This window comes from Abramis brama (genome assembly GCF_963993115.1).
Source record: "Abramis brama genome assembly, chromosome: 8".
NCBI lineage: Eukaryota > Metazoa > Chordata > Actinopteri > Cypriniformes > Leuciscidae > Abramis > Abramis brama.
This window is the reverse complement of record NC_139970.1, coordinates 32,519,094-32,544,349: the sequence shown is the minus strand read 5'-3', so window position 1 is coordinate 32,544,349 and position 25,256 is coordinate 32,519,094. Positions and strand designations below refer to the sequence as shown.

Below are 25,256 nucleotides of genomic sequence, written 5' to 3'. Positions count from 1 at the left end.
AACTGTGCAGGACAGTGGCCCTCCAGGACCGAGTTTGAGAAACCCCACACAATGATCCAAAACAAACATCAAAATCAAGACAAAAAATGTGTTACTGAACACAAAATGAAGTTTCTGCCATGGCCATTCCAGTCCCCTGACCAGGGGCGTAGAATTTAGTAGGGACGCTAGGGACGTGTCCCTACCAATATCCAGTGACACTGATATATCCTTAGCAATAATTTCGATCAAAACTTAAAATATATTTATATTGATGTCCCCGTCCCCACCAATTTCAAAATCAAACCTACGCCACTGCCCCTGACCCTATAGAAAATGAGTGGGGTCAACTGAAGAAAAGCACCAACATGGATCTGGGAATCTTAAGGATTCTCTAAACTCATCAGGCATTGTAGGAGAAAACTCAGAGCTGTTATCTTGGCAAAAGGAGGTTGCAAAAAGCATTCAATAAAAGGGTGACTAATTATTGCCAACGTGTTTTGGAGAAAAGCATTTATTTCATAATGTTATTTACCCCACACTTTGAATTATTTTACTTCAATGAAAGGTTAGATTTTGTCAACAAAAAAAAATTGAACGAAACATCAAAAGGATAAACAATAAAGAAATTTATTTTTACAGCCATCTTTGATCATATTTACCGGGGGTGCAAATAATTCTGACCACAACTGTAAATGACTGGCACAATGCAAAAAAAAAGAAGATTCCACAGGAATGATTTATCCTTATTTCCGAACACATTTTCAGAGTATACTAACCGAACAAGGTAGGAGTGAAAACACAAATGTGATCAGTCACTGATCAAACGTAAAATCTTCAAGTGCAATTGTACCATTGACTAATGACACGGTAGACAGCAACTATATTGTTCTTGCTTTCTCACACCATTACATTCAGCCAAAGCATTTTAATCAGATTTTCCACCGGAAACTATGGATAAAATAATATGCATTTTAAGAGACATTCTACCTTACATTATGCCCAGTATCTTCCTGTCCTTTACATGATTCTCCAATGCCAATTCAATGCCTGGAAAAATACAGGCCCTTTCACTGTAAGGGCCTGAAAATAGGTTCTTTTTCTTTGTTCACATCAATATAACCCCCAAGAGATTTGGTATATTTTCTTTAAACCTTGTGGCACTAAAAAAATAATTGAATATATTAATAATGAACTTGAAAAGTTGAGAGAAGACTTTCTCTAGGATATTCATTCTTACAAACAGTCAGTACATATAAAACAGAGTGGTTACAGTTTCCTTGTAAGAAAAGAGTAAACATAATACATACAGTACCCGAAAGAGGCAAAATACCTGACAATATATGAGGGCTGTACATGATTTTACAATATCTTGTATGTTATAAAAACATAACTTGTTCTGGTGAGTGACAGTAGGGCTTGTAGTACCTGATACCTTACAGGTACAGCCATCATTGTAGGTCTTTGGTCTCACCAAGCCAAGTAGCAGCAGTTGCTTCTAAAATAATCAAGTATAAGTTCGTTACCTAGTATGTAAATTACACATAAACCACTGTATATTTGTAAACATTTGCCAATGTGTTTGTTGAATGTTCTGTACCTTTAAAAGCTAAAGATTACACAAGGTTCTGGTTGTTTAAGTGGTTCACTGAGTGAAAGAACTACATGGAACTGTCACCTATTTTTTCCTCATGCTCCTCCTCCTCCTCATCATCATCTTTAACTATTCCTTCATCGATGCTTTCCATCCTGAGTCTCTGTCCATCCAGGGAACGGGGAGCTCTCTGTGTGTTTCGTACTGTAAACAGACTTGTGTGAATTTGAGTCCATTCCCCAAAGAGTTGTAGCTTGGCATCATTCTCTATAGCCTTAGCCAGAGAGGACGCAAAGCTGTCCAAAGAGTTATGGACGTCTGCTGTCACTTGTTCTATTGAGGGGTCACCTTGAGAAAAAGAAATGGAAGAAAGTTTAAATATCTGACACTTTCAGATGCTGCTTTGTTAATTAATGAGTGTTTTCTATCAGTTTGTGAAAAGGTTTAAAAATTGAAGCTTCTGCTGCATAAAAATTTGAGATGAAAGTTATTTAATTCAAACTTTTGAGGTGGGACTAGTTCTAAACAGTTAAACCAAGTATGCACAAACATTATTTTGCAAGTCTACATTTCCATAAATGTATCAGGTGAAAATAACCCATTTTAATGGATTAACATGGACATAACAGTCCACAGACTGGATATAACTTTTGCAAAGTGCTTTACTGCATTAGTCTCAAGTAAACGCGTATAAAGTCCTATGACTATACTTTCTAAACGGTGTGTATGTACACTTATATATACACAATACTGTTCAAAAGCGTGGGTCAATAATATTTTAAAAATAAATGAATACTTTTATTCACGAAGGATGCATTAAATTGATCAAAACTCAGAAAATACTTTTACATTGTTATTGTATAAAAATAAAAAATATGTAAACATATTATATTTAAAATAAATGCTGTTCTTTTGAACTTTCTATTCGTTAAAGAATCCTGAAGAAATGTATAACTTTCCACAAAATTTATAAAACAACCATTTTCATCATTGATAATGATAAAAAAAAATGTTTCTTGAGCACCAAATCAGCATATTAGAAAGATTTCTGAAGGATCATGTGACACTGGAGCAATGATGCTGAAAATTCTAATTTGGCATCACAGGAATAATTTACATTTTAAAATAGAAAACAGTTATTTTAAGCAGTATTTTTGACAAATAAATGCAGCCTTGGTGAGCATAAGACACTTTCATAAACATTAAAAAAACAATCTTACCGACCCCATTCAGAATAAACCCAATTGTATTGGTGCCAATCAAAATTTTGTAAACTACAACTGTTCACAAGGATCTACTTGCTTGGTTTTGTACTGATGATAACTAAAAAAATTTTTTTTTTTGCATTAGTCAGATGTAAAATAACACCATGATAGACACCTTTAGGAATCTGATCCACTTGGTCCTCGAATGTGACAGAACTTCTTCTCTTATTGGCAACACAGAGGGCTGAGTGGGAGGGCTCTGAGGTGTAGCTGTCCAACAGCATGACGTCTGTAGCTAGCGGGTAAATCACAGCAGGCATGTTTCAATCAAATATCAGTTTTAACACTGCTCCCCACCACCCACCTACACCAGTCTGGACACTGTGGGAGAGCCGCTGAGCATCGCCGTCTGTCTGTTATGCGATACTCATGGGCTCTGTGTTCCTCAAATGGCATACCCTGATAACAGCAGTCTGCAGGCCAACAAACCACCTCTGCTGACTGCTCAGAGCTGTGGGGGTTGCTGCTGTTTGGTTTTCTAGTACTCAAAGAGGTAAGGATGCCGCGATATCAAAATTCTGGCTGATACTGATAAATGATGAAATTAAATTTTATTTTATTTTTTAAAATACATTTTGAATTAGAATTTTGAAAAGTGAATTTAGGCATCACAATAATATGTGTGACATATGTGACAAAACATTTATTTTTATATTACATTTAACAGTGTTTTTAAAGACTAACATAAGCATTAGATCAGTGGTTCTCAAACCAGGTCCCTTATCCAGGTTTGATTATTCATGTTAAATGTAAAAATGTTAAATAAAATAGAACAATAAATTAATAAACAGTAGGTCTATATTAAAAATAAATAGACATATGAGACTGTTTATTCACATACAGTGAGGAAAATAAATAAGTGAGGACATGCACCTACGATGACAATTTCAGACCCCTCCATGATTTCCAAGTGGGAGAACTTGCAAAATAGCAGGGTGTTCAAATACTTATTTTCCTCACTGTATTTAAAACATAATTTTACTTTTTTTCTTTTTTTTTCGTTATCCATTTGAAAATCTTGTTAAAATATGCTATTATAAACTCGTAGGGGCAACAAATGAACTTCCGACTCTCTCCCATGCCACTCAAAGTAGATATAAGATGGGCTGTCATTGGACAGTAAAAATGACCGTAGGCTATACGTCATTAAAACGGTAATGTTTGCACTTAGGTTTTGTTACGCATTTAGGAGAGTATTGCAAGAAGCAGCTTACATTAACCTTACTTTCAAAAAAAAAAAAAAAATACAATCATGATTTTTCATGAAAAATAAAATACCTAAAATACCTTGGTATCAGCTTGTTTTCATCAATGGTATAATTAATACAATTAAATTACAATTAATTTAGTTTGTCATGATTAATTTGTGTTCATAATCAATAAAAAAAAATATATATATTCTAACAAGATTAAACACATATGAACAATTCACTTATTATTGTATTAATAATTATTTTTAACTATCTTGAAACTATCCAAGCAGCGTTTCGTGCTCAGTGACAGTGAATGTGACGGCGGAATTAATACATTACCAAAATGTGATTAAAGAATATATTTAAATTATCCATCAAATTGTCATTTTCTCCTTACAGTCTTGCGAGTTAACAATAATGCCTGACCAGTAAATTACTTAGTGAACAAAGAAAACATTTTGGCATTAGGCACTGGCATTAGTTAATGCCTAAAAATGTAAAAGTTTTACCATATGAATACAATTTAGTTTAATTAATTTTTAAATTTGTCGCCGGAGTGAATGGGAGCATTATTTATTGAAAATATTTGAAGATATATAAGTGGGTCTTAAGTCAATACTTTTTTAATGGCTTGTCAACTTTCCATTCCTCCGCTGCGTGATTCCAGTCAGCACTGGATTCTAGCCACCACCGGATTGTTGTCAGCGTGAAACACATTTTTGAGCATGTGAATGCTAATTCTTGTCAGCGCTGGATTCTAGTCAGTGCTTGAGCGCTGGTCTCTGACTGGAAAAATAATAGAGTCGTTGCAAAAGAAACGATACATAGCTTACATGTCGCATTAAACTGGCAGATTTTAGAATGTTGTAGGCAATTATTTTGCAAGTAATTACATGTTTAATCTGGTCTTGCCTGGAACTTTGGTGTAAACTCGTGAACACCCCCCATGAACACCTGAACGCCCCCCTTTCAAAAATCTTGCTTCCAACACCCCCGTTGAGAACCACTACATTAGATGAAGACAAAGGTAATCTAGATGTAAAAATAGCATGCATAAATGATTATACAATATTGGCTGATTCGGACAAAATAAAGAAAAATCTCTAATATCGGACAATGTGGTACAACTATAGTAGTCAACATTTGAAGTGGATCAAAAAAGTTTCAAGTCACCAAAAAAGTGGATCAAGAACTGGTATTGTTCAAAATTGATGAAAGGCTTTGATCCACTTCAAATGTTGACTACTGTATATTGTGGATCCATACAAAAAAAGGATATCATCACAAAACCAAAAAGGTATTTAACCTATCATAATCTTCACAAACTTCTTTAAAGACAGTTTCCTCAAAAATTAACAGTTTTTTCAATGTACTCATCCATTTTAAAATCTTTCATGGAAAAGGAAAAAAGAGATATTATGCATAAAGTTTGCGCAGCTCTTTTCCACTCAATGGAATTCAAAGGTGACGGATGGTGCGGAGTTCCAAAAATGACAAAAAAGAATCGTTAAAGTATCATAAAAGTAGTCTACCATTCATCAGTTATCCAAGTCATCTAAAGCCATTTGATTTTGTGTGACTAACAGACTGGAATTTAAGTTGCTATTCACTGAAAACCTTCTAGTTTGTTGTAGCTCTCAAATCTGATTCGGTTTCCATATATATTCAAAAGTGGTGCAATGTGTTGCGCTAGTTCTCTTATGTCTAACTGTATTTGTTGCATACCATGTGACTGAATGTAATATGTACGTTTATGAAGAAGTGTGAATGAGATTCAAGAGCTACAGCAGAAGAGAAGATTTTCAGTGAACAGCAACATGAATTTTGGCCTTTTCCTTATAGAAAATGTATCTAGTATGGCTTCAGATGACTTGAAACACAGCATGAGTAGCATGGACTATTTTTTACGATGCTCACATGCTTTTTTGAAACTGAAAGCAATTGCCTCCATTTACTTTTATTCTATGAGAAAAAAGTACCCAGAACATTTAGCTTAATACCCTTCTTTTTTGTTCCCCAGAAGAAAGAAAGTCATACAGGTTTGGAACACGAGGGTGCGGTAATTATGACAGAACTTTAATTTCAGGATGAACTATTCCTTTAAAAGCTTGTGTGATCAACAGTAGAAGGTCTACCTGAGTCTTGTGTATAGCTGAAGCCAGTGTCTCCCGTGCTACTGCCACGGCCCACGAGCTGCCCACCACCCACAAACATGGCCGTCAGGTGAGGAGACATCCCCAGATCTGTTAAACAACAAAGACTCTCAGACATCTCATCCAAACATTAGGTTATGAAGAACCCCAGGAAATAAAGATAACAGTAGCAGGCTCACCCGTTATCCGGTTAGAGATGCTAAAGAGACGAGAGGTACGGTGCCGAATAACAAAAGATTCTCTGTAGTAGCGGTCGCCGTAGCACATGCCCAACAGCTCCTTACGTACCGTCTTGTTCCACAGCCCATAAATAAGTGGAAGGCACACGGCGCTGGTAAAAGACAGCCAGGACACTAGCGTCTCCATCTGTGGAGAAACACTGTATTTACCCCACAGTGCTTCGGTGCTGATAACTACCACATATGGACCCCAAGTTGTCAGAAACGTCCCAAGCACCACCAGAATGGTGACGAACGCCTTGCATTGGCTCCCAGAATAGATCAGGCTCTTGCGGCTACTACTAGAAGATGTGGACGTATTGGAGTTCTTGCGGCCGTTCTTCTGAGAGCTGTACTCCTCCTGAGCCACCACCACGCTACCGCAGTAAACCTTGCGAGCTTTGACGCGGGCCACGCGGAAGATGACGCCATAGCAGACCAGCATGGCCACCAGTGGAAGAAGGCAGCACCACGTAACCCAGAAGGCGGTATAGCTGATCTCCTTGTGCCAAGCCACCGTGCAGGTCCACTTGAAGCGGTCAAACTCGAAAGCGGACCAACCGAAAAGTGGTGGAAGGCATCCGACCAGGGAGTGGAGCCACACGTAAACAATAACGAGCACAGCTCGGTTTCCCGTGATTTTCATGGGGTAGATCATGGGATATAATACGGCATAGTACCTAGACATTGAAATAAAACAGATAAAATGCAATCAGTTCCTCATGAGATAGATACACATGACTAGCCAATGAAACGACAAGGGGGTCTTTCTCTAAGACTCTCAAACTGTCAGAAATAAAGTATGGTCTTTAAGTTTCTCAGATGGGCACGAGGGTTTGTGTATTGATAGAGTTGAATAGGTCAGATATTTTTCAATGCGTATCTTGTTCTTAAAAACAGAGGAACTGTTCAAGCAAGACTAGACTTCAGTGTCATAGTGAACTGCAGAATTAAAGAATTACATTATGATTATTGACTACAGCAGTCAAAAAGCATGTTTCGCCAAGAACTGTTCTTGAATTAACTTGAATTAGAGCTTTTATAATAATACGTGTGATTGAACATTCATATGCATTTACTTATGGGTCAATAGCATTACATTATTTTTTTGTTTCAATCTGTACAATTTATTTATTAAAAAATACATTAAAAATGCAATTCATAAATACAATGACTTGAATGAGCATGTTTTTAACTTCTGTAATGAATTTCTGTGTTTGATTTCTGCCGTACAATGTCAAAAATATTAATAAGTAGTTCGGCAAAATATTTTATTATTATTTCTTTGGATGAAATGAAAAACAAAAAGTGCTCATTAATATTTAATACCAAATCTAACTAACACCACCATGCTGAAACAAACATAAAACAGGAAATGATATCATAGAGAGGACCCCTGCAAACCCTTATGACCTTGTGTCAAGGTCAATTAATCTTTTAAAATATAAAATAATTTGACATTTTTATGACATGGTTCAAGCTGTAAAATGCCATGTGGGGTTACTTTTAAAATGAATTATATTTATGTATTAATCATGATGTTTGTAAAAAATAAAATAAAAATACTTTTATGCTGAGAAATATTTTCACATTTAAAAAAAAAAAAAAAAAAGTGTATATAATAATGTTTAGCCTAACAGATTATGTAAAATTCTGTACACTCACAGGTATAAGGAAAATATGTTTTTACATGATGGTTACACCACAAGGCCTTTTTTAGAGTCATTACATTTTCCTTGAAACCATATGTAACCAAAGTTCGTTCCTTTTCTTTATCGTGAACACTTTTATTGGCCCTTATCCCCAAGGATTCCTCAAACTACAGGATATAATAACACAACGACTGACCTGTCAATGGCGATGGCTCCCAGTGTAAGCATGCTAGACGAGCTGACGAGAAGATGGAGGAGTGCTGTGAAGTTGCACCACACCACCCCAAACATCCAATCCCGACGCACAGAGCTGGCCGCAACGAAGGGCAGCGTTAGTACAGACAGCAGCAAATTGGACAAAGTCAGGCTGAAGACAAACTTGTTACTGGGTGTCAGCAAGTAGGGCTTCTTATATAGCGTCACCACAATAACCAGATTCCCCAGACATGCCAATATGGCTATGATGATGATAGAGACAGACTCCAAGACCACGAGCCCACCGTCGTCCAGGCCATTAGTGGAGTTGGCCACCGCTGTCCCATTCTTAGAGCTGTTCATTATGGGAGGCTGCTGGCTACCCAGGACTGGACAGACATGTTGACAAACTACAACATATGAGAGAAAAAGCAGCCTGGTTAAAGCTGTCTGGAACTTGAGAAATAATCTGGTGTGGTGAGTTAATTCAAGGGTGTACTGAGTAAAGTTGTACAATGCAAAACATTGTACAAAAGTGGATTACGCACTCTCACAATGTGCTTTTTGTTAAGAACTGAGCTGTGCTGTGAAGAATTCAGAGACCATTTGATCTCAGATTTTAAGTATAAATAAGACTCCTACCAGAATCACAGCATGTTAAGAAAATAAAAGTCACATTTATTCAACTATATGCACACAAAAATATGCAATATTTACATCAGGTAAGCAGGCTTTCAGCAGATGGCTGACAAAAAATAACAATAAGTTTAAAATAATTAGATTTAAGATAATGAGAAATCATATAACTGAGCTGAGAAGAATTCAGAGAACATCACATTTATTCAACTAAATGCACACAATTTTACATAATTTGTGTACTATGGGCTACAAAAAATATGCAAGCTTTACAAGGTTAGCAGGCTTACTGTAGGCGGCTGACTAATGATAACAATACGTTTACAACTGAGATTAAGATAATCAGAAATCCTTTTATAAAAAACAATGACAACAAAATCAAATAAAAAAAATACATATATGTATATATAGTTGGACACATTGCACATAATAATCACTGCATTAGATAACAAAATATCAAACCATAACATATATGTTTAAGTTTTTTACAGTTTATGTGTGACTTAAGTATCCTAATGTGTTTGGGGCCACTGCATGTGGATCTGTCATGCCTCTTCAATAAATCGTTCACCATGATGCCCATTCAATGAACAACCACAGCACAGCAATGTGATCAGCTAGCCGAGAGAGTGAACCGCAAGCAGATTTCTTTCTCAAATTTATATTTTGCATTGCTCAAAAAATGTGCTCCTGATTCTTTAGATTTAAAATGCATAGTTAATCCCAATTAAATGATAGATGTAGCCTATAGAAAACGTACCAGCTCCCCGGGCCAGGCGATATCCCGCTATAGTGCAGTGCTGGTTGGTAACTTGCTCCGGCTGGCTTTGTTAGTGAGCGGCGACTACTAACTTTAATCCCAAAACTTTATCCTCTTCTGCAAGATGCTGGGTTTTCTCACGCTCACGCGGAACAAAAAAGCTTTTCGGAGACGCATGCTCGAAGTTTCAACGCAATTACAAAGTATCAAACGATTAAGGGATGTTCATTTGTTGCGGCTGTTGCGGTCGGCGGTGAATAAAGAGGCGCTGCTGACGTCACAATGGCGTCGAAAACCCTCGTCTTGAAAAGTTCCCTCCGTCTCTACGGCAGACAATCCAGAGGGTCTCACTCTCATCGACCACACAATGTGCTCTACTGTCTTCTCATGGGGTATAATATGTATAGTATACACACTACAAATTATTTTGTTAAATCGGTATTTATGTCTGTTTTCCACTAAAAATATCTAAACATGTTCAATCTTAGAGCAACAACACATAGCCACATCTATCTATCTATCTATCTATCTATCAGAAAGAGCTTTATTGCCAGATATGTTTACACATAAGGAATTTGTTTTGGTGACAGAAGCTTCCACAGCACAAATAGAATGACAGTGACAGGACAGAGATAATAAAAAGAATAAAAATAGAATAAGTAAACAGGAAAAACACAATATACAAAAATAGACAATAGACGTTATATGTATATACAGGTATGGTATGTTATACAAATGCAAGGAAATGTAAATAAGTATAAATAAACAAATGTATAAATAGTGTTGTGTATTGCACGTTTATTGCCAAGTGGGAGCATTAACTGTTCATGAGATGGATTGCCTTAGGGAAGAAACTGTTCCTATGCCTGGCTGTTCTGGTGTTCAGTACTCTGGAGCGCTGACCAGACAGCAAAAGTTCTAAGAAGAAGTGGCCTGGGTGTGAGGGGTCCAGACTCCAGAATGATTTTGCCAACCCATATCTCACTCTGGATGAGTACAGTTCTTGGAGAGTGGGGAGGGCATTTTCCTATATTTGACTTCAATAAAACTGCATCAATTGCCATGCTTATTAACATTTACAATATTGCCAATGCATAGGCCTGCCTATTGAAATGCATAGCACATCAAATAAATAAAAAGTACTGGTAAATAAAATTAAAGGGTGAAATTACATGAATTAAATAACTTTAAATCATCTTGTGGCCCCCATAGTTAAGAAGTACTGCTCGGATGCTGACATTCTGTGAATAGGCTAAATGTAGTCTATGAATACAAATTTAAACAAAATGTTTTATTTACTTAGTCTGAATGAGAAATCTGAAAATGAATTAAGTTTCATAACATAGATTCAAATATTGTGGCTGATTATGAGAAAGGACAAACTCTTTAACATTTCAGTGTTTTTATACAGTGGTTAAACCTGATTTCTTTTGGCCAAGACCACATATAGGCATTGTGTTGCAAACACGTGTGTGTGTGTGTGTGTGTGTGTGTGTTTGTGTGAGAGAAAGAGCGAGAAGACATTTATGCAACACTAGGTGGCGTATGCATGCTGTGATCATAATGATTGTGTTATATTTCTTTTGTCTGCACTATGTCTTTACTTTACTTCTGCACTGGAAGCTCCTGTCACCAAGACAAATTCATTAAGTGTGTAAACATACTTGGCAATAAAGCTCTTTCTGATTCTGATAAGAAATTATAGCCATTATAAATGTGGGAACACATTAACAAATTTCTGCGTTCATCCACCTCACTTTTTGGGAAATGATCCTTTAATTTATTCAGAGTTTTAGCATAATACAATTAATACTAACACACACACACACATACACATATATATATATATATATATAAAACACGTGTTGTCATATTAGTGAAAGATAGTGCATGTGTTTATTTAAAATCACAACCAAGCAGCTCAATCCTCATAGTAATGCATTTCTGCCATCGTTTTGGAATAATTCGGATGAATCTGGAATATATTGGTGGGTAGATGTAGTTCTTTACTTGGCCATTGTTATCTGTGTTGCCTTGAAATGTCTGGAAATAAAAGAAGTCACTCTGTCATTCTGAAGACATAAAACACTGTTGTTTTTTCCACAAATGTAATCCCAAAAAGTGAGGTTGCTTACCTTTTGTTCATAATCCTCATCATCTGTGTACTTTGTCCATCTTCTTCCATCTTCACTGTACTCCAGAGTATATGCTGTCACAAACATCTCATTGCGTAACATTTTGGCCCCCTGTGTTATAATCCCAGTTATTTTCGTTATATCCTTGAGTTCCACTTGGATCCATGGCTGAATGCCATTGTTCTGTAAATTGCAGACAGTTTAGTGAGGCTTGAGGTTTGTTTGCAGTGTAATAGAGCCATTAAAGGTTTAATTTATGAGGTATGTCTTAGCTACCTTGGCTTGCCATGCATTGACGGTGCCTTGCTTATTTAAGCGTGCATACCAAGGATGCCACTGTCCAGAGTACCAGCTGGAGGCCACAGAACTGGCAGTGATTTGAGTGTCTTCAATGAGGCCACTTTCCATTCCCAATGGCAGAGAACAACCTGCCAACACATTGAGGAGGTTTGGTGTAATATATCTGAACCATATAGGGAAACAAAATCTGTTTGATTTAGTCCATACCATCAAGCTCACAACCATAGTACTCCAAACGGACAGTTGGGTTGTTGTAAGAATGTGAAGGATGCAGCCTCACGTATCGACCAATCAGAGGTGGGAAAAATATATTCTCCTTCGTATCGGATGCATCACTGTTCCCTTCGATAGTCTGTCGGCATTGAAAAACAAGGTTTATTGCTCACATCCTATGGGCCGCTCCTTTCACACCGAACACATTCAGATTAGATGTAGTGGAATGAAAAAGAACATGGGTATTGAGATGCATTTAAATGATTAACTTGACACAGCATCTTAAAAATGTGGTGCTAAAAAAGCAGTGAGAAGCAACTTCAAGGCCAAAGCCATCCGTCTATTGCAGTGGTTCCAAGTGACTCCAAGGCCCTCTAATGTCTGCAACAAAATTCAAAGGTCCCCCTAGCACTAGTTTTGTTTTCAGCCTATTTTAATCAATGGCCACTTCTAGTTTCTGTAAAACAAACTACAATCATTCCATATAAACTATACAATTTCAGCATTCCAGATTTTTGTAACTGAATGTTTTACATGACTTTTCATTATATAGGCTATCCAGGTTTTCTAAGACAGTGGGAACCCTGGTTCCTCAAAGAAAGCAAACAGCTGCTGAGGAGGTTAATTAAAATAATAAATATATTTTAGTTGTTTTAGCTTGTTTTATCTCATTTTAAATCATTAAGGCCACCTTGGAAGTTTGCTTAGGCCCCCTAGTGCTGGGATAGGCAACTTCAGTCCTGGAGGGCCACTGTGTTTAGCTCCAACCCTAATCAAACACACCTGAACAAGCTAAACAACACTTTGGGGAAAAGTTAATTTAAAATGTAATGCGTTACAATATTGCTTTACTCCCTAAAAAAGTAACTAATTGATTTACATGACTTTTTTTTTCCTAACCTGAGGTGGACTTGCTTGTTTGTTTTTTAATAACAAACCCCTTTTACTTAGTATGGTTGAACTGGATCATCAAAGGTCAGTAGCAATAAAGTGAGCTTAAATACATAAAGTATATTTGTTTTATTTAACATAATTAATGAGGTTGGTGTAATATTTTAAGGTTTTATTCATTTTGAGGAGGAATACTGAATCTGCTTTTGTGCAAGTGAGATGAGTAAATGCATGCTCACACTTAGTCTAGAACTACAATCAATAACCATCATGTTTACAAAGTGTCGATCAATAAATGGGAAAACTCTACAAAAAAAGTTACTGAGATATTTTGTTGTAAATTTAAAAGTAATGTGTTACTTTGCTAGTTACTTGAAAAAAGTAATCCGATTACTTGCGTTACCCCCAACACTGTTAATCAATGTCTTCAGGATTACTAGAAAGCTGAGGCAGGTGAGATTTATCAGGATTGGAGCAAAACTCTGCAGGAGCATAGCCCTCCAGGACCGTCCCTGCCCTATAGTGTTTTCTATGTTTTTACATAGAAAAACAACTAAAAAGCAGCGAAGTGGAATGGAAAACGTGTTTAGTGTGAACAGGCTAGTTTGCTGAAATGTACATTTAGTGTACAACCACACAGAAATAGTCACTTGCCTTTCTGACAGTATCACTGTCTCCCTTGTAGAAGATCCACTTCTTTTTGTCTGTACTGTAGGAAATGGTGTAGTTCTGCACAAAATGATGTGCAAAGTAATGCTTGGCTCCCTGTGTGACAACTTTACTAATCGCTACCGGCCTCTGAAAGTCCACCTGGAAAGCAGGATACAGCCACCTTAAGTTACTAGTCATTAGCATTCTTTATTTATGGGCTAATTGTCTACACATCATTATGATTGGTTACCTGAATATGCTGTCCTGTCTTTGTTGTACTCCATGCATTGTATTTCCCTGTATTATGTAGTCTGGCCAAATGAGGATACCATGGTTCTTAAACACAGAGTTAAATGTGTTAATAGTATGACCAACCATGACTACAGTACATAAAAAGCTATGCTTTCAGATCCTACCTTTATAGTCTGATGCTGTTATGTGTTCATCTTGCACAGTTCCAGACATGAGACCAAGAGGGTGATCACAGACTGCAAAACAGACCAGGTTAGATTTTAAGATCTGACAAAATCTGTTGTTTTCGTGTAATAAGATCAGCATGATAAATTACCATATGTCTATGTCATACCGTTATCTAACACAAGGAATAGGGTCTGCATTCCTCTCTGCTGTGAAAGTCCAACTTCAGACTCCAGCTGCCAGAGACCAGGCTTTGAAGGCAGCATTTCCAATGTGGCAAATCCACCTAAATTATGGGGGCTGAGTGAATGGCTTTTTTAGGTCATCTAGGTAAGTAGATATCTTCTAACACCACTACAAACCTGGTAAAAGTGGGTAAACACCCTGACGGTGGTCCTTTAATTCCTTATTTATGAATGTTTGACCATGGAAATGGACACTGTGGAGGTCTTTGGGAGAGCCCATGTTGATCAGATGCCACTTCACTAGCTGATTTGTGTACATTCTAAGTCCTTTGAGACTGTAGATAATTCCATTGATAGCTGATGAAATAAAATGTACAAATAAGATAGTATAAATAAATATTAAGTCATTTTATGCAAAACTATTTTTTTTATCTCAATACTTGCACAAAATAATAGCTGAAAATAACTTTCTTACCATCAAACTTTAAATTATCATGAAAGTTTGGATCCATGATTGCTCTTCTGTTTTTCCTTTCAATCCTCTCCCTATTCTCCTCGTAGTACCAGCTCTTATTCTCATCAAACGTCATAAAGAGCAGGACAAACTCTCTTCTGTCCACAGGCTTTTTAGCCAGTGTACCCTTCCTACACACCAGAAGTGGCCCGATCAGCCCAGAGTTCATATCTCTCTCCTATGCACGAAAGTAATTCAGTTTAAGTGAAAATGAATAATAGTCATTTTGCACTCGTTTTTATCCAAATTAACTTACAGTACATTCATTAAATGGATAGCTCCCTGGAGCAATCTTGGGTAAAGTGCTTGCTCCTTGAAGGAATATGAAGGAACATTCATGCTTACAGGATTCACTGCAGAGTAGTAGGCCCATGTTCGACAGTCAGATTCATTATTTTGAGGTCCAGATTTGGAATTTATAGTCCACATGTAGGTAAAGGTGCTGTTGGGTTGAACTGCATCGTCCTGTTTGAACCAGTACGGTGACTTGTCATCATAACTCAGGCCTTCCATTTGTTTTAAGTATTTTACTCCTTTTGCATGCAAAGAGTAAGGACGACTGGCACGGTTCCTGAAAAATACCTAGCACAGAAAACAGGAATGTAATTATTAGTGTTTATTTCGATTTGCTTCTAATTCTCATTTCTGCACAAGCATGTTCATATATTTAATGGTGTACCAGAACAGTCTGATCAACTTCAGCTTTAATAACCGGACCCAGAATTCCCAGGTGTTCATCCATTTCCCCTCGGATGTCTTGGATACTAAAGGCCATGTCCAGGTACTTTCTGAACACCACTTTTTTGAAAGCTGTGGGCCTCTCGTTTTGAGATGTTTTATCATGCCTCCTTTGGAAACATAAAACAAAGTAATTTCACAAATTAATTACACTCTTTATTTTTATTTCTAGAAATGAAAAAAATTATTATTATTTTAAATGCATGATGCCGACAGTACCTCTGCCCATAACCAGCATAATCCCATTCTTCCTCTTCAACTGAGATGAAATAAGTCCTGGTATTCTTGTCTCCAGCCATTTTTAAGAAATGCTGGGATGTTGTATCAAGAACTGGGCTTTGAAAATCTGCCGTTTTGCTGTAAGGGTCTTTGTACTCTACATATTCATATTCTTCTGGGGGATCAAACATACCATCAAAATCTGTTTCCTGCCCTTGTTTTGGAACATATAAATCATAATCATTGAAATCCTGTCTTGGCACTCCTATGACGATGGCCTTCCCCATCAAGTCGTCCTCACTCGTGACAGGCTTGGTTCCCCTTGGGCTAAACACAGAAGGTCCAAAACCTCTTGGAGAAATACCCCTTGGAGAAAAAGCAGAACGTGGCTGAGGCTTATACTCTTTCCTTTTCTTTGTCTTCATGCCATGTCCTTTTCTCGGCTTTACCCTTTGGTGAACTACTTTTTTTTTCTTTTCACTCTTTGGCTTACTTGAATTTGCTGTGTCTGTCATGTATTTTTTCATGTGATCTGGGATCTCCATATGAACAAGTTCGTGTTTGCCCTCATAACCCCAGTGCTCTTCTTTTGGGTCGATATGAGATGTGAGTATGGCCTCGCTGTGATTGTTCTTCAGATAGATGACCACTTCCTCTTCACTTTCGCTTTCTGAGCCGTTTTTCTTCGGTGAAACATTGAAAGGGCCAAGAGAAAAGGATGTATTCTCTTTACTGTCTAAAGGGAAGAACTGTGATGCATTCCTTGAAATTTCACTGTGAGATTGCATTGAATCATTAGTGGATGATGTTATGTTCTCTGTTATTTCAGGTTCAAGGTGGAGGTTGAAGCCAGGCAAGGTTTCATTTGAAGATTCAGACTCATTGCTCTGTGAGGTGCTGTTTCTCAAAGGCGAAGACAAATTGAGATTAAAAATGCTATCAGTTTCAGAATTTATCTGCAAAAACATCTCACTGGTGTTATTCCCTTTTGTGCTGTTGAGTACCAGAATCCTTGTTGTGTTTTCAGTTAGTTCACCAATGTCCTCTAGTGTGTCCAATAGTGAGACATCATATTCCAACCTAGTCTTTAAATCTGTTGAAATTTCTAAGGGATAATCAATGTCCAGAAGGACAAATTTCTCCTCATCTGGTGTCTCTGAAATATTGGACAGAGAGTCAGGACTAGGCACGTTGTATATGAAGACGTGACCCGAACTATCCCGGTCACCATCTGCTACGTCAGTGCTATTTTTAGCGTTTAGCTCTTCTTGAAGAACTGTTTTGTTTACTAAGGTTTGGTTTGATAGCAGGGGCTTCAACGCAGATGAATTTAAAGATGCATTTTCATCCTCCATGGAGATGTTTCTTTCACCATTTGGAGCATCAGATGAAGTGATACTTGTATTAGTGGGGAAACTGTGTGTTTCATTCATTGTGTTGGTAATGTTTGTTTCAATTATTGGAGCATGAGTAGTATTAGCAGGGACACTTTCTGTCTCTAATGATGAATTGCCGTTTTCTGCTATGTTTGCATTCATTTGAATATCCAGAGTGTCGTTTGTGGAGACACTTTCCGTTTCATTCACTGGCTTTGTTGGTAGACTGCGAACCTTTCTTTCTACAACCGAAAAATGTGAGATAATACTGTCTGTTTCATTGTTTGACATGTCCTCTGAATTGGAATCAAAAATGCTCACCATGTCTAGCAATGCCTCTTCTGTGCTCTTATTCAAGACTTTATATGAAGATTGTATCTTGTCCAAACCAGCCGCCTCAGCTGATAAACCATGAGTCTGAGTTTGATTGAAAGTTCCTAAAGTAACATTGTGTGATTTGTATTTGTCCAACTCGTTACTTAGGGCCGGACTTTTTGTCTCAACAGTCGGCAATAAATCATCATCATGATGGTCTGGCATCGAAAGGCCAATTTGCTCAACTTCATCTGCTAAGTTGGCCGGACTTTGTGCCTCAACAGTCGGCAATAAACCATCATCTTTATCTAGCATTGAAAAATCGATTTGCTCAACATCATCTGCTAAGTTTTTGAATGTCCTCAAGCCTAAGTAGTCTGCATAGTTATCAGTATCCTCGTCAACCATGCCAGGGTTTACTCGTTTTGGTGCCTCTTTTTTGATGTCAGTGATGGACACAGGTTTCCATACAGTGAATTTATCTGACTCTGGCTCATAATCATATTCCATTACATAATCTCTGAAGCATTCAAAGTCGTTGAATTTCACCCTCATGCCTTTAGTGGAATCATGAGAGTTCAGTGATGCTAAAAGCCAAATACCTATAAAGTGGAGAGTGTCATATATGAATGTGGAGAATGTGTATAGTCAATATTTAAATCTTAAAATAAAATAAAAATTATAAATAATTTGGATACTCACCTATATTAACCATGTTCATAGAGATAGTTTCGCCAGTCATGGGAAACAGACTGAGTACATCCTCTTCTCTGTTTTTTAGTTCAAATGTATGGCCATAAAAAGTGGCAGTCTGGATGTAATCTTGTTCGCCAACATTCGACACATGCCAGGTCACAATTTCACCATGACAAAATCCCAGTTCTTGGCCACTTTCATAAACATAACCATTGATTGCTGTAAGAGTTGATGCAATAAATACATTATGTACCATATCATACCATGTATGAATCAACAACACTGACATGATTACATCAGAAAATCACTCACTGTGCATAACATTTGATATGTAAAACTCTGGATCATCTATTTTAACTCTTTTGGGGTCACTGCAGTATGTGTTAATGTTCTCATCATGGTACCAGCTCTTGTTCTCATCAAAAACTATAAACATGGCATGCTGTTCTTTGTCGGCTTTTAGCTGAAAAAGAGAAGAATTTCTTTTGAGTGAGCTGCTTTGCGTCCATCTTACTTAGCATGTCAACCATAATAGAACCTCATAACTTCAAAACACTCTACATAAGCAGCAACTCCATAAAGCATTACTCACATTTGATGTTAGCTTGTCACTAAGGTAAAAATGTGGAACTCTATGCACAAGCCGATATATATATATATATATATATACAACTTATAGATAGACCTATTTTGCATTTTTGAAAAATGTAATGTAGCTTCCTGTAGCTCAAACAGTAGAGCGTTGGCGCTTGCAACGCCAAGGTTATGGGTTCAATTCCCAGGGAAAGTAAGACCTGATAAGAATGTAAAAATGTGTACCTTGAAATGCAATGTAAGTCGCTTTGGATAAAATGTAAATGAAAAAAATAAGTATAGCTGTAATTATCACCACATTCTGATATCGTCTTATCTGTAAATGGTACACATGTCGCCCTATACGTATTTTAGGTTAAAAAAAAAAAGTATCTTACTTTGCTGCCTACTGGTTGGAACAGTCGTCCCATACAAGGTGCTCCTATGATGCCTTATATCCATTATATAGAATGGATTAATTTGAATTATTTGAGCATCTGATTCAGTGACTTAATATTTCGCAAATAGAACACTTACCTGTATATTCTTTTTGGTGAGAGACTGGCTCTTACAGATGAGAAGAGGACCCACAAGACCAGACGCAATGTCTCGAGGAATGTCCACTGCACTGTGGTACATCCTGGTCAGACATCTGGGGTCACTGTCCATTGGTACATCTTCCTCAGACACACTCCATGTATAGGTGTAGGTCTCTCCTGGCTGAATGCCATGTGTCTGGTTCCCTTTCAAATAAACAGCAGGTTTGTTTAAATAACTTTTCTCGGTTCAGTCACACTTAAGCTTTTATTTTACGATTTTACATGTATCTTTGCCATGGATAAATAAGTTTATAGATCAGAGCTGCATGATACTGGGGAAAAAAAAACCAGATGATTATCAAAGGCTGTGATTTAAATAAATATGCATTGTTTGTTTCAGAGTGAAGCTGGTTCACTGTTCATTTACACGTGTGATAATTGTGTTTTCAGTGTGTCGGAGCAGCTCAGTTCACAGTAAATGAACCGAGCTGCTCTGAGTCACAGTTATGTTTATTTTTTTTTGTTTTAGTTTGGTTTTCCATGTTTCCTGATTTCCTGTGGTTTTATTCATAATTACATAGGTTTCTGTTGAATTACACGTGTATCATTTAGCTCCCTTGTTTGCTTCTCTGTATTCCCTGTTTTGTTCAGTTTATTGTCTTGTATCATCAGTGTTATACATGGTTGTCATTGTTTCCTCCTGCGATCTCCTGAGATTTCTGTGTAGATTTAATAAAGACTCTTTTTGTTATCTACTCCTTTTTTTCGTGTGCTTCACTGAAACAAAAACTGGATCATGAGCACAGTGGCGCACTTACCTCTGAAACAAGCAGCGCATATATTTATTTAATTAAATGATCACACTAAGCCATATCGCTATTTAGATTTTATTTAGATGAATTGTGCAACCCTATATTAGAGATATCAGAACATCTCCTAATGTTGTATGCTTATTTAAATAGAGATACATTGATGAATTGCATGCGTGTGGTGCAGATTCATAGATATTAGACGAACCTCCCTCAGGATAACTGGCTCCTTCTGCTGCTTTATCAATGGTCAGTCCATGAGGATAGATACTATACGGACGTGATGCTTTGTTTTTAAAGACAATCTATAGAGACAACATCACAATCATCATGCATCCTGACCAGAAACATTGGAAATATTCTACTGTTTACCTTTAATCACAAAATAAAATAATATAATAATGATTAGAGCTGTGATTATGTGAGAAGCTGTACCTTTATGACATCTCTGATTTGGGCTCTTATCACTGGCCCGAGAATCCCAAGCTCCTTCTTTCTCTGCCTTTCTTCCGCTCTCTCTTTAAACATGCTATCTTTATACTGGGTGAACACAGCTTTTTTGTATTGTTTACCTATCCGCTGAGACCCCTGCCTTAAATATTTTATCCGGAAATCCCTGAGTGGAATAAAGTGAGAAAAAAAACATTAGAATGGAGCTCACACAAGAGCATGTCCTGTTGATGAATCATGACACACACATACCCATCAATGTTGTCTGGCATATTTGGAGCATAATCCCAAATGATCTCTTCTGCTGCTATATAGTAAGTCCACTCTTGGCTTTCTTGTTTCTGCTGGATAGTAATTTGTCTTTTTGGTGCTGTGTACTCATCACACGTCCTGATATTTAGATATCCATGCAAGCCAGCTGCAAATATGACATCACATTTACAGTGTATGGCACTGTAATCACTTTTATAAAGTACAAACTGTCAGAATTAATAGTTATTCTACAAAGCTATGAAATAGAGACTGTATATGTTAGTGTTTTAATGAATAATTCATGTTTTGTGGTTTCTCTGGCAGGTCTTACCTTCCAAGTGCCTGCTAATGTGAGAGGAAAAGAGCCAGCGGCCGGGGTGGACACCAGTCATACTGGCACTAGTGCCAGTTCCACTAATGATGCCAACAGTTGAGGTTTTGTGCCCATCATGCAGAAGGACTTGCCCATTGAAGTGTACAGAGAAGAGCTCTGGCTCAGAGCTCATTCCCAGCAGGTGCCAGCTGACTTTGGAGTGAGCACAGATGTCCAGATCTGGAGGATGACAAGAAGTTTTATGCGTAAGTAGATTTGCAGAAATGAACATGCTATGTGTAAAATACATCAAACCAACCTGGTACAGTGCCATTTGTGTAGCCATTTATAGTGTATTTGACATCCTGTGCCCGCGGAGGGTCCCCTGTGCTGTACCAGCTCTTGCTCTCATCAAACACCCCGAACAACAGCACAGCCTCCTGATGGAAATGAATCTGATTTCCGGAGCTGTCTAGGGTGCCTGTGGGACAAGGACATATTCTTCTAAACAAACAGAGCTGTTTATAGTTGTGTAATTTCTGGGAAAGTCAAAATGATAAGCTAGGGGAAAGATGTCCCCCTTAAAAACACTAGTCATGCATTGTTGAACATTTGAAAATGAGTTCAGCATGTAGCCTACAGGATGATGATGCATCATTCAATGTATTACATTATTAATGGAAATAAATGAAGACATTTGACTGAGGCCACATTCTATATCTGAACTCCCATCAATTTTCAGGACTTTCAACCATATTCTAGGAAAAAACGCAGCTGTGTGATATCTGAACGTTTTAGATCCCAATACATCCAGTCACTGTTCTCCAATGGGGCTCATGCTAGTTTGGTGTTCTACTCTATAAAAGCTGCTGTTGTTGGTTAATGAAGATTTGACAGATAAACTCGACTTACACGTTCATACAGACAGTAGGCCTATTCGAGACGTTACTGTAAGATGTGCGAATGAGACATTCCGAGATGCACATCAGTAAGTAAATGCGGTTGTCAATCTTCAAGACTGACAGTGTGAATGTAGCCTGAATGATTCGGTTTCTACAAAAATCACCATTTAAAATCCATAACAGGTCTGCAAGGATTCATGGGCAATGAAAATATAATCACAGTTTTAACCAAAATGAAATCTCTGGTTTAACATTTGAAAGACATTATGTATGGATTTAAGAAACTGTTGTTCTGTAAAATAAAATAATTATTATTATTAAATGCTATTTTTTATTTTACAGTACAATGGTAGCACTAGTATTAGGCCTATTATTAGTTATATTATTGCTATAATAAAATATTCCATTATTGGTTTCACTATATAGAGGGTTTTTACCTACAATTGACAGTAAATCAACGTTTCCATTTTAAATCTTATATTTGAAATATAGCAGCTTTTTAAAGCATCTTGTCCCAAGAGTTTCACTTGAGCTTTTCACTTAAATAAAATTAAAAAAGAAGGGTATTGTACAAATCTAAATGAATTATGTCCACAACACTTTTAATATCTAACATAGAATACATTTACAGATCACTATAATCCTTGTCAAAAATATATAATTTAATCTCATAACTGTTCAGATCTAATATATTTAGCAGTCAAGGAAATAACAGCATAGCTATTTAGCAAATGTGTTGAGATTAGATTTAGTGGTCAAAAGGAAAAAGATAAAGGGGAGTCTTAACCCATCTAAGCACAAATGTCATAATAAACATCACATTTTAAATCCAGGATCTTGTTTTTTTTCTCTCACATACCTTTCTTGCAGATCAGCATAGTGCCTATTAACCCTGTGTTGTAGTCCTTGACAATGTCATAATGGGAAAGGTATGTGTAGGTGAGGCATGGGGGGTCCGCAGCTGTCGGGGTCACCTCAGATGTCACCTCCCAATAGTATGTGTGCTCTTGGCCGGGGAGAATGATGTCATCCTTTTTCTCAAGAAGTGACGTGTTGTCAAAGTATGAAGATCCTATATGGAAACATTAGCAGTGCAAAAAGGATGCAGCTTCATCATACACAAATGAAACTAATGATGATATGAATGAAACTAATGATGATGTATATACAAATGAAACTAAACCATGTATCTTGGTTAACAAATTGTACTTAAAAACATGGAGATATTGTATAGGTAAATATTTATTTATGACTCAATGCTTTGGACTTAGGTACAGCCTGTGGTTAATTTGTATCCTGGGTTAATATTTCCAAAGAAATCAAACACAGATGTTTGTGTTGCTCAAGGTGTTTACTCAACTAAATGATGACTACTAAAATAATCCATAATGTCCTTTAAACAGCATTCCTCTTGAAATGTATCATCTCTATTATTTCATAGCACCATGTCTACTTGTTTCTAACGTGCTCTACATTACAACACTATTGCGTCAATCATACTGTTACCGCAAACACATCAGAACACACCCTCTGACTGCTTCTCGTAAGCAATGCCGTGTGGGTGAATGCTGCAGGGATGATCAGCCATGTTCTTGAATGTGACAATGATTGTGTCGCCCTCTTGTCCGCGTAATGTAGGCCCAAGTAACCCTAGAACATTCGTTTTGAACAATCATAATTTAAAACTTAATGTAACAGTAGTGTAAATGACTTATGCATAAGCATGTATTTTCATGCATTACTAAATGGATTTTAATGTTGAAACAAAGTCAATAGGTGTTCGAAAACAGGTACCTGAAGACAAGGGATGTGATTTAGGCTGTGTGAATCCCTCATTGTACTCCCTGTATACTACTTTTTTATACGATGGTCCAGTCCTGTGTACAACAACAATAAATATATTGCTAACATGAATTTTTATATGAAAAAAAATAGACATAAATGTTAAACCAGCTATATATATATATATATATATATATATATATGCTGGTTTAACATTTTGTGGGGTTTTTTTTATATATATAAAAATGTCCTTGTTTGCCTTGCATGTAAAAATGATATTTAAAATATTTAGTTTGAATGCTACTTCTTGTCAGATAATAAACTGTCTCAGGACAGATATGTAATTATTTGATACAGTTTTACAACAGTGAGTTACTTTATCTCTGAAATACTAGAAACCCAACAAATAAAAGACAAACATTTAATATAACTGCTTAGAAAAATATAAGAATCAATTTGAACCCCAACAAATAATGTTATTTTTCATACCTTTGGTGTCCGGCAGATGTGTAGTCCCAGTTAATATTAACAGCTGCAATGTAATAGCGTCTCTCCACAGCTGTTGCACAATGACACAGGAATGCCAGAAGGGCCAAACCACACAGGGCCCCTGGCCAGGAGTGGAGTTTCATATCTGACAATGAAACTCCAGGTAGAAACGGTCTGTTCCGGAGTTTAGGAAAGTCTGAACTTTCAGGGAAATGACAGTGAGCTTTATATCCCCCCACCCCTTTGTTGAACACACACAGACACATGCACAAACACACACACACACACACAGAGACACACACTTTCACTTGCACGTTCAAGGGCAGCACGCTAGCCTATCATTATTAAAAAAAACTGAAACTTCTTGTTTTTGTTTAGTCATCTGTAGTACTCTGAGGCTTTTTGAACATGTAAAACTATTTTATTTTTGTAAGCAAATGTTATGTTGACAATAATGGAAAACAGTTTCCATGAACATATTCACTCTCAGAAAAAAAAGGTACAAAGCTGTCACTGGGGTTGTGCCCTAAGGTACAAAAGCTAAAAGGTACCAATATGTACACTTAAGATACTAATACGTAGTTTTAAAGTATGTACCATTTACAGGTAAATAAGGTACGAAGATGTACCTTTTTGCTTTTGTACCTTAGCGTATTGCCCAGTGACCTGATCTTCTTTTCTGAGTGTGTTTGTCAGTGCCATTTGAATCCCTCCCTTTGGGAACAAATGTTACTTAGTAGCCTATATAATCTTATAATTTGTGCATGCAGGCATAGATTACACATATGCAAAAATATTGCACATTTTCATAATGCAACCAACTAACTACTATCTGCACAAAATGAAGAGGTT

The 25,256-nt window shown here is 37.0% G+C and overlaps 2 protein-coding genes across 3 annotated transcripts; both read right to left on the bottom strand.

The window, feature by feature from the left end:
- Positions 1-588: 588 nt before the first annotated feature.
- Positions 589-9,932, bottom strand: gpr161b (G protein-coupled receptor 161b). Of its 2 annotated transcripts, XR_014607469.1 has the most exons (7): positions 9,646-9,782; positions 8,251-8,659; positions 6,364-7,082; positions 6,167-6,274; positions 2,954-3,073; positions 1,580-1,921; positions 1,186-1,477 (listed from the first exon to the last, which is right to left on the bottom strand). XR_014607469.1 is itself a non-coding variant. In XM_084122055.1 (6 exons), exons 2-6 carry the CDS (start codon positions 8,610-8,612, stop codon positions 1,641-1,643), a joined length of 1,590 nt encoding a protein of 529 aa, XP_083978181.1. In that variant the 5' UTR covers positions 8,613-8,659; positions 9,646-9,932; the 3' UTR covers positions 589-1,640. The 2 variants fall into 2 exon arrangements, 1 of the variants encoding a protein (XP_083978181.1); XM_084122055.1 differs by having other exon boundaries at positions 589-1,921; positions 9,646-9,932.
- Positions 9,933-11,518: 1,586 nt separating this feature from the next.
- Positions 11,519-24,601, bottom strand: f5 (coagulation factor V). Its single transcript, XM_084121983.1, has 25 exons — positions 24,405-24,601; positions 23,928-24,010; positions 23,661-23,783; positions 22,993-23,205; positions 21,551-21,712; positions 21,250-21,471; positions 20,919-21,084; positions 20,652-20,832; positions 20,425-20,521; positions 19,406-19,611; positions 18,608-18,758; positions 18,302-18,514; positions 15,909-18,201; positions 15,631-15,799; positions 15,297-15,533; positions 14,913-15,129; positions 14,615-14,794; positions 14,422-14,538; positions 14,252-14,323; positions 14,086-14,171; positions 13,839-13,994; positions 12,288-12,432; positions 12,057-12,208; positions 11,781-11,963; positions 11,519-11,688 (listed from the first exon to the last, which is right to left on the bottom strand). Exons 1-25 carry the CDS (start codon positions 24,545-24,547, stop codon positions 11,542-11,544), a joined length of 6,114 nt encoding a protein of 2,037 aa, XP_083978109.1. The 5' UTR covers positions 24,548-24,601; the 3' UTR covers positions 11,519-11,541.
- Positions 24,602-25,256: the final 655 nt, after the last annotated feature.

Excerpts from the sequence above, each read along its gene's own strand:
- gpr161b (XM_084122055.1), bottom strand. The coding sequence starts at position 8,612 with ATGAACAGCTCTAAGAATGGGACAGCGGTGGCCAACTCCACTAATGGC. Across the intron at positions 6,275-6,363 it reads CATCTCTAACCGGATAACGG|ATCTGGGGATGTCTCCTCAC; the intron begins GTGAGCCTGCTA and ends GTTGTTTAACAG. Across the intron at positions 3,074-6,166 it reads CAGCTATACACAAGACTCAG|CTACAGACGTCATGCTGTTG; the intron begins GTAGACCTTCTA and ends TTTACCCGCTAG.
- f5 (XM_084121983.1), bottom strand. The coding sequence starts at position 24,547 with ATGAAACTCCACTCCTGGCCAGGGGCCCTGTGTGGTTTGGCCCTTCTG. Across the intron at positions 14,172-14,251 it reads AACAGCATCAGACTATAAAG|AACCATGGTATCCTCATTTG; the intron begins GTAGGATCTGAA and ends TCTGTGTTTAAG. Across the intron at positions 12,433-13,838 it reads ACAGTGATACTGTCAGAAAG|ACTATCGAAGGGAACAGTGA; the intron begins GCAAGTGACTAT and ends CAATGCCGACAG.